Here is a 14,930-nt window from a genome sequence, read left to right on the forward strand (position 1 = left end):
TCTTTTAATTCAGTGTTTTATTTTACTTCTGTATGACTAAAAAGAAACATAGTGTCTCAAAAGCAATTCAGTTTATCAAACCTTTTTGTAACGAATGTCAGACACAAATGTAATGTGATTCAGCCAGACGGCGTACTGTCGGTTTTTGACAGTAAAATCTTCAGTGATCCGTGGTTGAACTCAGAAGACGTGTACAATAGTATTCATCGCACTTAAGGTCTTCAACTATTCACATATTTTTTGTATCAGCTTTATTTAGACATAATTCACCCACCATACAGTTCGCCCATTTTAAAGGGTGCAATTCAACGGTTTGTAGTGTATTTACAGAGCTAGCTGTACAGTCACCACCAGCAACTTTAGAACATTTTTGTCATCTAAAAAGAAACTTTATATTCATAACCCTTCCATTGCCCCATCCCGTAAGTACCACTAACTTATTTCCTGCCTCCTCGATTTGCTTCCTTTGGACATTCCATAGAAATGGAATCATATAATATGTAGTCTTAGTCAAGGTTCATCCATTTTGTAATATATCAGCATTTCATTCTTTTTTATGGCTGAATGATGACTTCATCGTGTATGTGTACACACCCCAGTTTGCTCATCCGTTTACCAGCTGATAGGCACTGGGGTTTCCACCTTTTGGCCGTTCTGAATGATGCCGCTGATGGACATTCGCTTGTAAGTCATTGTGTGGACGTATATTTTCAGTTCTTTTGGGCGTGTGCCTAGGAGTAGAGTCGCTGGTCAACTTTTTGAGGAACTGCCAGACTGTTTTCAAAGATGGTTGTGCCATTTTCACATTCCTACCCCAGGGTATGAGAGTTTTGATTTCTCTACATTCTCACCAGCATTTGTTACTGTCTGACTTCTGATAGCCATCCCTGTGGGTGTAAAGTGGGATCTCGTTACAGTTCTGATTTGCATTTTCCTAATGGCTCACGGTGCTGAGCATCTTTTCTGTTTGGGATTTGTATATCTTCTTTGGAGAAATGCCTTTTTTCACATTTTAAAATTGGGTTATTAATTGTCTTACTATTGAGTTATAAGAGTTCTTTGTATATTCTGGGTATAAGTCCCTTGTCAGATACATGATTTGCAAATATTTTCTCCCATTCTGTGGGTATTATCTTTTTTAGTAAATTCTCAAAATATATCTAATCCATTTCATTGAGTTTTACAATATTATTTTGTTTTGTATTATTTTTGCTTTTTCTTGAAGACACTGTCAAAGTCCTGTACATTTTGTGTTTTAAGTATATGTATTTTATGTAAAATATTATATATGTATTTTAGAATTGTGTAAATTATTCTGCTCTTTGTTGAAATTTTGGAGAGCAACCAATGATGTCATAAAGGAGCAAATTTAGATTGTTCTTATGAATGATATGTCATTTTCTTATTTATAATTATTAGGACAATTAAATATTTTACTACTCTGTCTTTTTTTAAAACTTTACATATTTCACAGGATATGATTCTATAATTATGTTCTCTTAAAAAATTGGCAAAGAGTCGTGTTGTGGGGTCAGATTTCTCTTTTTCATCAATTTGTAAACCCTACTTGATTCAGTCTTTCACTGACACTGGTGTGTGTTTCTTTATACCTTGATGTTTTTACTTTCATTGACGTTTCTTTGAAGACTGTCTATGAGGTAAATAGAATGGATTTTCAGTTGCAGTTTTGAAGAGTTTATTTATATGCTCCTGATGAAGTTTGGTGAAACTGCACAAATATAGTTACTTAAAATTCTTTCCACATGTCAGGTGTACTTGGCCGCTTTGGATGAATTTGGAAATATGTGGATTGTTTTTTCCTTGTGATGCCTTGCGGTATGGAAGTACTTCGGTGTGCTAGACGTTGGTCACTATTTTGTGTAGCAGGAGAGAAAAGAAAATATAATTAAGTAGTTTGCATTAGAAACTCTTAATTTAAAGAGTGTATAAATTTACTAATGAGTGCACCCCGGAGCTCACTGCAAACGGCTTTCTGGTTCTTTGGGTTGCTTCTCGTAGCTAATTAAGCTTGCAGAGGTGGTCCCATCTCCCTCCAACCCCCCGGCCACACACAAAAGGAAGAAAACCAGAAAGCACTAGGTAGGATTCTGTGATGATTTACGTGGACTGGGAAAACAAGGTAACGTAGTGAACTGAGGAGTTGTACTTGAGAGTCAGAGAATTTTTAAGTGAAGTCATGTCCTTATTGTCAGTAAAGCCAGAGCCTTTCTTCCGGCACGTCCTGGGATGTCAGGGCTACAGGGCCCGGGAGTCCTGCAACCCAGGGGAGACACACGCGACCTGCAGGGGAGTGGCTGGGAGCAGAAGGTGTCTTCTCTCGGAGCGGAGACCCGCGCATGTGCGAGGCAGGAGGGCCTCGGACTGGAACGGAGGCAGGACGGCGTGGAGGTCACTTAGGGCCGTGACACCGAGAAACGGGAGGGCAGTGTTTAGAGATTTTGACATTGAAAGTTTCAGAATGCCTCAGTTTCAGAAAAAATGGTTTACGTCTGTTCGTCCATTATAAAAGCGATAAACTCACTAAACACAACCTGGGAGAAGAAGTAAGAAGTTATCTGCCGTGCCACAAGGAAACACTGTGACAGTCGTGAGCCACACAGCCCAGAATGGTGCCAGCTGCGTCTGGCTGTTGAGCCCTTGAACCGTGGCCAGCGTGACCGTCTGGTTTATTTTCTTCACACCCAAATTGCCACGCGGCCAGGACGGTATAGAGAGCTCCGGCCGTCGCCGAGGCTCCCCTGGCCGGGCTGCTCTGGGGATCCTTCCTGGGCTTCGAGGGCTGCGTGTTTGAACGTGCTGGTCGCTGTGGTGCACGCGGCATTTCTGCACTTTTTATTAAGTGGCTGTCCCTGCGCCTTTGGTGCCTGCCTCTTCCCGAAGTCTCCCCTCGGACCCCTGCCACCGAGTCACCCTTCAAAGGATGCTGCTGATGTCATTCTGGAACCGTTCTCCCTCCCCGTTCCTGCCAGCTTCTCCCAGCTGGGCTCAGATTTTTGGTTTGCAGAAGCATATCCTCTGGCCATTGAGGGGAGGGCCGGGTTTCTTCCCCCGTCTCTACCAGGCGTAGCCTTGGCCTTGGGGCACCCTGGGTGACTGCACTGTGCCAGGCTTTCAGGGCACAGGTGTGGGGGTACACGACAGTGCTCCGGGGAGGGGGAGACAGAGGGTCCCCGCAGTGGCTCTGTCCCTGCCCCCCTTCCCACCACTTCTGGGTCTGACACGCCCCCCACCCCACGCCCCTCCACTCCTGTCATCCAGGTGCATCCACTGTGGGGTCGTCCACCTGACCTTGGCCTTGCTGAAAAGCCACATCCAGGAGCGACACTGCCAGGTTTTCCACAAATGTGCATTCTGCCCCATGGCCTTCAAGACTGCCAGCAGCACCGCGGACCACACCGCCTCTCAGCACCCCACCCTGCCCCACAGACCCTCCCAGTGAGTGCGGCTCCGGGCTCAGCAGGCCTGTGGGGTGGGGCTCAGTGGCCCGGGTGCTACGGGAGGACGTGCTGGGACAGACCAGGGAGCCAGGGCTGGCAGCAGAGGTGCCTGGAGGTCACTGAAGACATCCTGAGGCAGAGGAGTATCCCCGTGAGCTCAGAGTAGTGCTTTCCTGAAGCGCACCCTGGCCCAGAGAGGGCCGAGGTAGGCTGGGGGCTGTGCCCACAGAGCCTGGCCACCTCACGCCCTGGGGCTTGTCTCATTAGGCTCATTTATAAGTGCTCCTGTGAAATGGTCTTCAACAAGAAGAGACACATTCAGCAGCATTTTTACCAGAACGCCAGCAAGACGCAGGTGGGCGTCTTCAAGTGCCCCGAGTGCCCGCTCCTGTTCCTGCAGAAGCCGGAGCTGATGCAGCACGTCAAGGTGCGTGCCTGGTGGGGGGGATCGGGCCGGGCTGTGCTGATGCAGCACATCAAGGTGCGGCGCGTGGAGGCGGGGTGGCCAGGCAGGGGGCGTGCCTCAGGCCAGGGCCCTGACCCTGTGCATCCTTCCCCTCACCCAGTCAATAATTACCCTCCCCATTCCCAGAGCACCCACGGTGTTCCCCGGAACGTGGACGAGCTGTCCAGCCTCCAGTCTTCAGTGGACACGGCCCCAAGCCGGCCCGGCTCTCGAGTTCCCACCGAACCCCCACCTGCCAGCGTGGCGGCCCGCGGCAGCTCCTTGTCCTCCGGCCGCTGGGGCAGGCCTGAGGCCCATCGCAGGGCCGAGGCCAGGCCCCGGCTGAGGAGCACTGGCTGGACCTGCCAGGAGTGTCAGGAGTGGGTTCCTGACCGGGAGAACTACGTGTCCCACATGAAGAAGAGCCACGGTCGGGTACGTGTCGTCACGTGGTCACAGCGCAGTGCCAGGCTCTCTGGACTCGGGTCCTGCAGGCTCAGGGCCCACTTGCATGGCTGACCCCTTAGGGCTCCCGGTGTTGAGGGCCGGGGGGGCGGCTCCACAGATCCCAAGGTCTTTGGGGTGCCCCCGCTTCCTGCCAACATCACCCAGAACCGTCGAGTGGCTCTGAGGCTTTGCACCCCGCCCTCCCCCGCAGACGTTGAAGCGGTACCCGTGTCGGCAGTGCGAGCAGTCCTTCCACACCCCCAACAGCCTGCGCAAACACATCCGCAACAACCACGACACCGCGAGGAAAGTCTACACTTGTGGGTGAGTCCCGGCAGGCGGGAGCCGGGAGGCCTGACACTGAAAAAGACCGTCCGTGGCTTCCCGTCCGTGGCTTTTCTCTGCTGTGAGATCAGGAGTCGGAGGCAAGAGATATGCAAGTTTCTAATGGGAAAATGCTGTGGCTAAGTCAGAAGGCAGGGCTGCTAGACCGGCTTCTAGAACCTGAGCCCTCCCCCTTCGTGCCTCCCTGAGCCTGGGCGGCTCTGCCCGCTGCTCGGACCGAGGGGGGGTGGTGTCGCCGCGCCCCGTGGCAGAGACGCTTCCGCGTCACGTCTGTGCTTCGGGACGTCACCTAGCCTCTCCCTTGCTGACCGGGCCCAGCGCTTGGGCCCCTGGGCAGTGGCGTCAGGGAGCGGAGAGTAAGATGGCGGCCCAGCGGCAGCACACGTATCCTGCCCTGCGGTTGTCCGCCAGCGGGACTTCTCCGGGGAGCCCCGCCCTGCCCAGCCAGGCTGGTGACCGCCCAGCCGGCTCTCTGCTCCAGAGTCCCCGCTGGAGCCAGGAGCGGCCTCGCCCGGCCTCTCACACGGCCTCTCGGTGCAGGTACTGCACGGAGGACGGCCCCAGCTTTCCTCGGCCCTCTCTGCTGGAGAGCCACATCAGCCTTATGCATGGGATCAGAAACCCCGATTTGAGCCAGACGTCCAAAGTCAGACCTCCGGGAGGACATTCCCCTCAGGTGAGTGCAGGGGCCCCTGCCCCTGGAGCCGCTTGCTCAGTGAGCCCCCTGGGCTGCAGGGCCGGCCGGAGGGCTCCGGCGACAGCTTCCCTCAGCGTGGGCCATCCTCTAGTCACGCATGACCCCCCTGGGGACCACAGGCAGGTAAAGGACAGGGACAAAGACCTGGGAGACCGCCCATCAGCCCTTTGTTCCTGTGGTCTCCCTGTCACTTCCCTGTCCTGAGGAAGGCACTGGGATGCCTTCCCCCGCTGGGTGTCATGCTGTGGGGACACTGGAGTGCCTTCACACTCACTGTCCTGCTTCTGCCCACTGGGCCTGGGTCAGGGGGAAGGGACAGGGCTGTCTGTCAGGGGAGCTCGGCAGTGAGTCTCTTACACGCGCGCGCACATACACACTTGTGGGAGGAGCCAGGCCTCGTCACCTGCTGGCCTGGGCCCTCATCCTGTGACCTTGCCCCCATTTCGTGCCCTCTTCCCATTATTTCTGCTGAACTTCCAGAACAGCTTGGTTCCCCCTCACGGTAGGCTTCCTGCTCCTTGGTGGGGAGGGCTGCTCCTCAGAGGGTCACACATGTCCGGGAACTCTGAGAGCCGCCTGGACTTCCAGGGCATTCCTTCCTGGCTACTCAGAGAAGGGCGTTGGTCGGCAGGCCCTTCCACACACAACAGGTGGGGTGTCAGTTGACATTCTGGCGACATCTGTCTGTGATTAAAATGCACACCCCTCTCCAAATGCACGTGCCCTTTGATCCAGCATTCTGTCCCGAGGATTTATCCACCCTATGTCTTCGGCCTTGGCCATGAGGAGGTATGTGCAGGGATAGTCCCTGTGGGGCCGCGTGCAGTGACAATGATGGAACACAACCGAGCATCGCCCACGGGGACCCTGCGCCCCTCGACGGTCAGCGGGCCGGCATTAAGAGAAAGCCTCTGGGTATCCTCGCGCCGACAGTGGCCAGTACAGCGTGTTAAGGAGAAAAAGCACGGGGGAGAAAAGAGTGCATGTAGTGCCATCATTGTGTAGAAGACAACAGTGTTTTTTACAAATCTTTTTTAAATGTTCATTTGTTTTGAGAGAGTGAGTGAGCAGGGGGTTGGGGGGAGGAGGACAGAGAGGGAGAGATCGACGCAGGGCTCGATCTCATGAACCGCGAGATCACGACCTGAGCAGAAACCAAGAGTTGATGCTTAGCTAACTGAGCCACCCAGGCGCCCCGGACAATAGTGTCATCTCTGTGCGCACATAGACTGTCTCTCGGGGGAGCCCCGGAACCCAGGAGGTAGGGCGTCCCCTGCAGAGCAGAGACCATGCCCTTCCCGTGTCTTCGGAATGTGGGGCCACGTGTGTACGTTACATCCGGCGCAGCACCAGCCTCCAGAAAAACCTCAGAGACACCGGTTCTAAACCCGCGTTCAGGGCTGGGGTGAGCCTGGCCTTGGGTGGCAGGGGGTGAGGCAGGGGTGACTCTGCGAGTCTGGGGCTGCACTGTTTCTCTGTGTGGCTCCAGCGTGAGGTTTGGGCCGGGCCGGGCCTCTGCTCACCCTGTGTCCCCCTCCAGGTGAGTCATCTGAAAAGACCAGGCAGCGGAGCCGGGGACGCTGCGGGCACCAGCAATGGCGCGGCCGTCTCTTCCACCAAAAGGCACAAGTCCCTGTTCCAGTGCGCCAAGTGCGGCTTTGCCACAGACTCGGGGCTCGAGTTCCAGAGCCACATACCTCAGCACCAGGCGGACAGCTCCACGGCCCAGTGTCTCCTCTGTGGCCTGTGCTACACCTCTGCCAGCTCCCTCAGCCGCCACCTCTTCATCGTCCACAAGGTGAGAGACCAGGAGGAGGAGGAGGAGGAGGAGGAGGAGGCCACGGCGGAGGCGGCGGAGCCGGAGGAGGGCTCCGGGGAGGAGGCGTCCATGGAGACCAGGGAGAACGGACTGGAAGAATGTGCCGGAGAGCCTTTGTTCGGTGACACAGAGGCCAGGTCACTGGGCCCAGCTCCTGCGGAGGATGGAGCCCAGGACGCTCAGAGTCAACCACCGGCCCCTCAGGACCAGGACAGCCACACCCCATCCCCTCAGGTGTGACCGGAGGCTTTGCAGTGTGCGCGGCCGGAGGGGTGCGCCGGCGTCCCCTGTCCGCCGTGGGGATGATGGGAAATACAAGGCGGTGCCCCGGGGTGCCCTGGGTGTCTCCCAGCCCTGTGCAGCGTGTGGTCACCCGGGGCCCTGACGATCTGAATTTGCTTTTGTTATTTATGGCTTTGTGCTGCTTCTTGGTACCCCAGCTCTTGTCTGTGTCCTTCCAGCCCCAGGCCACGTAGGTGGCCCAGCCCCAGCGCCGTCACCTCGGCTCAAGACCCCTTGGCGCCGTGCTCTTCCGGGAGGTCCCTGCTTGCTGCCTTTAGCCAGGGCTGTGCTGGGAGTCCCGGGGGTGCAGACGGCCTTTCTGCTTCATGCCAGCAGAGCTGGAGAGGGGTGAGGGTGCGGCCCTCCTGGGGCCTCCGCCCGGGCTGGCCTGGGGGGGGTGCAGTCACCCTGCCCTCCCTTCCTATCTTCTCAGATTCTTTTTCCCAAAAACAGTTCTGGAGAAGTGTCACCCCAGCCCTCCTGTCTGCGTGGGTGGAAGAAGGTTGTGCAGCACACGTCTGTTGGGGCCCTGGGGGGGCAGGCGCTGCTGCCCAGGCAGGCAGGCACCGGGAGGCAGACCCCCTTCAGGAGGAGCTGGGCGCCCCCGTTCTGCTGCTGTCCTGCCTTTCCTGACAAGTGGGCCTGGGGGCACACGGACATCGGAATCCTTGTGCTCCGGCTCCTGTGCCCTTAGAGAGGCTGCGGCTCCGGGCAGGCCGGCCCCTCCTCCTCTTGGCTACACTCATGTTGCTCAGACGATATTTCAAATAAAAAATCTTCGTACCATGCAGGTGGGCTCTTGTGTTCCTCCTCAGGTGAGCCTGGCCCCGCCCTGCTCCACGTAAGAGCCTCTCGCCCACTTCTGTTGCTGTCCCGTCTCTGGGGGGCCCCGAAGGTCGTCTCCAGGTCCTGGAGCCATGGTTAGGAAGCGAGCCGTGTGGAACTTGGTCCTTTAGAAACCTTGCGAGGGCGTGGGGGAGGGTCTTCATGCCGGTCAGGAGTCGCCCGCAAGGTCTCCTGGGGTCAGCAGCCCTGGCAGGAGGGCCCAATCAAAACGTTTTGGGCACCTCCGCAGACCGGTGGCCGTGGGGCGGGCCGAGGGTCGCGGGGAGCTTCTGCAGTTATGTGGCGTTCGGGAGGGCTTGCTGTGCTGCCGCCGCAGGGAGCTCTCGGGTGCACAGACTCGGGGTCAGCCAGGCGCCTGGGCCGTCTCCACTGCTGACTGTCGGGTCCCCGCGCAGGTGCCCCCGTGCTCTGGCGCAAGCTGCTGCTGCGGCGCCGCGTGGCCGGGGTGCAGGGCTGGGCCTGGCCGAGTCCCAGGCCGCGGAGGGGAGCGGTGCCGGCCGCGTTGTCACAGGGGCCCTCTCGAGGGAGTCAGATAGGCACGCCTGGCCTTCTCACAACTAAAAAGTACATTTTCTGTCAAATGCCAGATTTTTAGTGGAAATGTGAATGGCACGGAGAGCCACTAGCGTGTGCCTCAGTTTCCAGGAGACTCTGCCATCCCTGCTTCCCAGGCAGGCAGTGAGGCAAGCTGGGCCTGAGGCCGCCGCCCACAGAGCCCACGGCCACCCAGGTTGGCTGCCGCCCCTTTCCTGGCTCCACCACAGGGCCTGCCCTGCACCCCGCGGTCCATTCGCAGGTGCAGATCACAGAGGAGGCTCTGCGAGGGGTTTGAGATGGATTGGCGCCTCTCCTCCCACTCGGAAATGGTGTGGGGGGTGTGGGGGAGGGCACGGCCACCTTGCGGCCTCGGCCACCCGTCCTGACCCAGATCCAGCTCTCTTTCCTGGGACTGGGGTGGGGCCGGAAGTCTGAGCTCCTCCCCCGGGAACCTGGCCCACATCCTGGGTGCTGCCCTCCATCAGCTCTTAGCAAAGCCCCTCACCTCACTGCTCAGCCCCTTCCAGACAGTCCTGGTGGTTCCCATGCAGCTCGCTGCACAGGCGTTCGTGGGGTGAGGCACGGGGGACCTTTTCTGAGTTTGTGAAACACTAACTGCGTGAACGCAAGCAGTTCTTGCCTTTAGGGCCGGGAGGGTGGGGCGCCCCTCCCCGGTGTTCAGGCTGGGATGGGGGTGGTCAGCCATGCCTTGCCTGGGACACGTATCCATGTAGCAGCAGTGGTGGCGATGGCCCTGCAGGCCCTGCTTGTGCACCCCACATCTTGCTAAATACTTCTGGTGGCTTCCATCTAGTCCTCACAAGGACCTCACAGACAGAAAACCGCAACTCCGAGAGGTCAGAGGACCTGCCAGGCCCCCTGTAAGCGCTGGTGCCGAGTCAAGCCCCAGGGGTCCCCAAGTCCTGTGCTTGTGGCGTCAGGCCCTGGGCTGCCTCAGAGCCCCGGCTGCTCGTCCACACTGTGCAGCCACCCACACGCCTGCTTTCCTACCTCCCCTGTGGTCGGGGTGCCCCACCGAGCGCCCCGTTCTCTTTGGAGTCAGTCTGCGCCGAGTCATCCCAAGGAGAACCCTGCACGGAACTCGTGTGTGTGACCCTCTGTGACCTCTCATTCACATCGGGTGTACCTTGCATTTGAAGAATATTTCTGGGCGGGGGGGCACCATCCCAGAAAACATGGTTCCCTCAGGGTCCAATATCTTCTGATCTTTTCTTTTTTTCAGATGTTTTTAATGGGTGTGCTATCATATCGTTTGTTATCATCAGAAAACTCTTGCTGTAACAAGCACTTATCTGCACATTAGCTGATCAAGTTAAACAGAGAAGATCCCCATCCTTGTAGAAACAACCTAATACACTGTAAGGCTTGACGAATGACTCGTGTTTATTTTCCAACTGCTTTGTCTCTGTAAAATGACGTGCCGAATCACTATAATTGGTGTAGAAAGAACTGTTCCCTTAACTTATGTAAACAGTCTGGTTTTGAAAACTTCACAGTTGTGGCTCAGCGAGTTCCCGACACGCTGCCTTCCCCTCGAGAGAGGAGCCCGGCACAGCCCCGTTCATCACTGTATATCCCGCTCTGGGCGCGCTTTCTTTGACTCGTTTTTGAATTTGTTGTTGTTTTGAAAAATTATACATATACATGGTAAGACATCTGAACAGTACGAAAGAGTGAGTATACAACGAGGAGTAAGCTTCCGATCGGAGGTCAGCCTGCGGCTCCCCAGCCCACCTCCAGGGCTCATCACTGTTACCTAGGTCTCGTGTACCCTTTCTCGGCAACTCTATGCATTTACAAGTTTATAAATATGTATATTTATATATCTATTTTTAATACAAATGGTAGCATTCTATGCAGTGTTCTGAAGCTTGCTTTTTTTCAATTCCACGGTGCAGAGTGTTCCAGATTCATCCAGTGGGTCCGTCTAATTCTTTGAAAGCTCCTCACACAGTTCCTTGCAGACAGGAGCGGTCCAAAGAGCGTTCGAGTGAGTGAGTGAGTGAGTGAGTGAGTGAGTGCACGCACGTATGCACGCGGGAACGAAAGAATCTGATTCAACTGGTCGCTACAAAGTTGTCTCAGGGTCTGTTCTGAGCAAGAATGTTCTAGATTCTAGGATGTGCTGTGTCCTCACCCCTCCGGCACCCCCCCGTACCCCCCACAGTGTTTTCCAAGGAGTTCAGGCCTTTCTCCACCTTTTCCAAGAACAGATGCCACAGCGGCCTCAGGAACCAGGTCCTGGGAGCCCTGGCCCATCTGGAGGAAGGTGCAAACTAAGAGCCGGGTCCCAAGAATGGGTTTTTTGTTTTTTTTTTTTTTTTTTTGAGGTCCCTATTAGCCTTTTTTTTTGTTTCTCTTTTTTTAAATAGCTTTTTCTTATTAGAAAATGACATCACATTGTTAGAGAAAATAAAAACATGCGTATTTATAATCCCATCTTACTTTTGCATTTGTTTTTATTTCTGCTTTATCAGTTTCCAGTCCTTTCCAACTGCTTTTCCAGCTGGACTTATTCAGCTCCTAGCTGACTATGGTCGGATTATGGTAACAGCCAGAAAGTGAACGCTCCCATATGACAGACGTTATTCTCCCATCCAATCTCTTATTGAGCTCAAGACTCAAAATACTAGGATTCCTTGGAGGCTCAGAGTGGTTGAGTAATTTCCCCAAGGCCACAGAGCTGGGATTCACTCAGGTATGAGCAGCGCCACATTACCTGATTCTGTACCCGACTTTTTTATACTTAACTTTATATCTGGGCATTTTCTGTGTTTCTACATAGTCCTTAAATCCTCATTTTCGATCATTGTCATCATTTTCAAATCAACATAACTTACTTAACCCATTTCCTGTTTAACATTTAAATCTCCCTCTCTGTCAGTGCAGGGAAGAGTCTGGGGCATACAGCCTTTTGTTTCTGCAGCATTATTTCCTCAGGGGGTTATCCCTGCTTTTCTTGCCCCCTGGCAATGTGATAGAAGGAAGAAAGCCAGGGACTAGAAACCTGAAGCTCTATAACTGAGCTGTTTGATGGTTCTTGGCCTCACTACTCCCATGCGGCAAATAGGTGTGGGTGTGTGTGTGTTGGCTTATATCTCTGGGGATCCTGAACCTGGCTAGATTTTATCTTCTTATTCCTTATGTGTTTATGTTAACTGCATTTCTTTTCCTGTACAATTGTTGTACTTATTTATTGGCCTCTGGTCCTTAGTCACACATACAAAAATGGAAATGACCCCTCTCCACTCCCTTCCCCCAAGGCAGTATCCCTTGTCTGCATTTATTTATATTACCATTTCCATCAGATTTATGCTTTTTCAGTAGAGTCTGGCTCTTCTCTGAGTACTTCTTTTGGCTTTTGTCAGGCCTTTCCGAATTTGAATTTGGACTGTTTACAGGATAATGTAGAAGTGTCTTCAGGTCCCTCTGTTACCTGGGTATCTTTTCATTAGGGACCTGGGCGCAGATGAATTCTTGAGCTAGTTCATTGTGTCCTGCATTGGCCTTTTAAAATGCTCTTATGTTTACATCAATTATTGCAAATTGAAGTTGAGTTTTTAGTGCATGAATACGAAAAAAGAAAGTATCTACGTAATTGATTGTATGGAAAATGGGGGAAAAGGATATGATAAAGCCAGTCAGGTCAGTTCTAACTGGGAAAAATGCCCCTTTTAACGAGAGCTCACGTGAGGGATCCAGGAGCACCATCGCCTCAGAGGTGGGCACGCTCTGTGTGTGTGTGTGTGTGTGTGTGTGTGTGTGCGCGCGCATATGTGTATATGTGTATGTGCGCGCGCATGTGTGTATGTGTATATGTGTGCATGTGTGTATGTGTATATATGTGCATGTGTGTGCATATGTGTGTCTGTGTGTGCATGTGTGCATGTATGTGTGTATGCATGTGTGTGCATAGGTTTTGCCTCTGTTTTCTGTGAAGATGGGGAGAGTTGATCATGCCCTTGACGTCTGAAGAGTGTTTTGGCTGCTCCCGGACGGGGCGTTCATGTATGAAGCTAGGAGCCTCCACTGTTTCTCAGCCTCCCTTTTTCAGTTACAGCCCACGGCACACTGTGTACACAATTCCTGTTTTCCTCTGGGGCTTTCTGGTCCTTAGGTCAATTTGCTTGAAATTTCTCCCTAGGACCCATGGTGCATAGACAGGGCTGGATATTTTTTGTATCTGAGGAGGAGGGTAGGGTTTTGCTTCCTGAGAAGCTCTTTGCCTAAGACGGAGGAGGCTTTGCAGCAGGGCTTTGAATATGATTTCCAAATGGGGTTGGGAGGGGTGGGGGGTGGGGAAGGGGGAGGGGATGGCAAGGAAAAGGTAGAAGGTTGTGGAGGGCAGGCAGGAGCATCTGGGCAGCTGGAGAGTTTAGAGCCTGGAGATGGCACCTGACTTCGCAGGCGGGTGAGGGTGGTGGTGACCCGCTCACACACTAGGAGCGGTCCGTTACGGGGAAACATTGTGGGTGGCAGCAGGCCGGAAAATGATCTTAAAGATGATCGGTGGCACCCATGGGTGAGCAGTCCTGGCGGCCACCGTTGCTGAGAGGTAGTAACAATTGCAAATGGACAAGAAGATGTAGCTGCTGTGGAATGGAGGGCTGGCCGAGACACACGAGGTTTCTTAGAGAAAGACTTGAAGGGGAGAAGGACCTGCCTACCGGTGCTGCAAGAAGACCCCGGAGGCCTGGGCTGCAGGGCGGGGCGGGGCGGGGTCAGGGGCGGGCTGCAGGGCGGGGCGGGGCGGGGTCAGGGGCTGGCTCCCGGTCTCTGCGGGTGCGGAGTTTGTGCCCTGGGCCTGAGTGACCTGCTCCCTGACCACAGACTCACCCTGGCATCTCTCATCTTATTCTGGACAGGGCCGACGTGGAATGAGAGTAGGTGCTCTGGGGAGGGCACCCAGCTGGGACAGCTCTGCCCGAGTCCCAAATTCCCCTTCCAATCAAACCAGAATCAGGAGTGGCTTCTTGTAGCCAGTAATCCTTTAATTGGTGTCCACTTACCCCGGTGCAGATGGGACCACGTCTCCAGTCCCTGGAGGGCCAGCCAGCATGGCCGTGGCCAGCTCACCGAGAGAGGGAGAGCCCGGAATCTCCACCCTCCAGGGTCAGGGTTTCTGGGGGTGGGGTCTGGGGGGAAGGCCAGACGAGCCGAGCAGTCCGGGGCACTGCAGACTGGCCTCCAGGAATTACAGCTCACAGCAGTAGGGCCTCCCGGGAGGGTGGGAGCAGCCGAAATCCAGGGCTTTGCTGAGCTCAGAGCTGAGGCCTTAACAAGGAGTGGAATCAAAAGAAGGAAAAACAGAAGGAACTGGAGGGTTGGACACGTGTTCGGCTCACCACGGTACTAATGACTTGCCCTGAGAGAGGCCACAGGCCTGGGGGGCTCGGAAGCTGGGAGGGGAAGCTGACGTGGCTTCCTGGGGAAGGCCTCACTGACCTCTGAACTCAGTCCCTGTGCCACGGCTCGTGAGAAAGGCGACCTCAGCCTGCGTCCACACAGTCTGCGTCCACACAGCCGCCATAGAGCAAAATAAGATCCTGACCAGAATGGCACCGGTGGTAGTTGTACTGAGCCCGAAGAGCTCACGTGTGCAGCGTGATGTTCGTGGCACAGTAGCGCAAGGCGGACACTGGCAAAGCGGACATGTTCCCAGGACGGAGCGTCCGGCCGGTGTAGGGCCCTCGGTGCCATTTCCTTCAAGGAGCTGCTGAAGGAACTCCAAGGTTCGTCAAGGAAAGAGGTGTTCCACAGTCTGTCAAGGCTACACCTCCTCTGTGTGGCCTCAGAGGGCAGGACAGAATTGGACTTGATAAGAGGAAAATCCTCCTGAAAATGAAATGCACTGCCTGGAGGAGAAGCATGTTCCCAGTGAGAGGTGGAGGGGATACTGCACGGTGACCCCGTCCCCTTCCTGCCGACCCTGGGGGATCCCTGCCCTCCCCCCACCCCCCCGCCCTCACTTTTCATTTCCTCTCTTCCACACGGCTGGGGTCACATGTTCTGCCACTCAGGCGTGTCCCAGGC

General features: G+C 54.7%; 1 protein-coding gene across 1 annotated transcript in view; it reads left to right on the top strand.

Annotated features, from left to right (window-relative positions):
* The window catches only part of ZNF592 (zinc finger protein 592), a 35,179-nt gene extending 24,427 nt beyond the window's left edge, over positions 1-10,752 (top strand). Inside the window, exons 5-10 of the mRNA XM_029950461.1 lie at positions 3,280-3,456; positions 3,726-3,885; positions 4,051-4,338; positions 4,562-4,674; positions 5,236-5,371; positions 6,933-10,752. Coding sequence (XP_029806321.1) covers positions 3,280-3,456; positions 3,726-3,885; positions 4,051-4,338; positions 4,562-4,674; positions 5,236-5,371; positions 6,933-7,451 — 1,393 coding nt within the window. The 3' untranslated portion in view covers positions 7,452-10,752. The remainder of the gene's footprint in view (positions 1-3,279; positions 3,457-3,725; positions 3,886-4,050; positions 4,339-4,561; positions 4,675-5,235; positions 5,372-6,932) is intronic.
* Positions 10,753-14,930: the final 4,178 nt, after the last annotated feature.

Source organism: Suricata suricatta, chromosome 9 (genome assembly GCF_006229205.1).
Source record: "Suricata suricatta isolate VVHF042 chromosome 9, meerkat_22Aug2017_6uvM2_HiC, whole genome shotgun sequence".
Lineage (NCBI taxonomy): Eukaryota > Metazoa > Chordata > Mammalia > Carnivora > Herpestidae > Suricata > Suricata suricatta.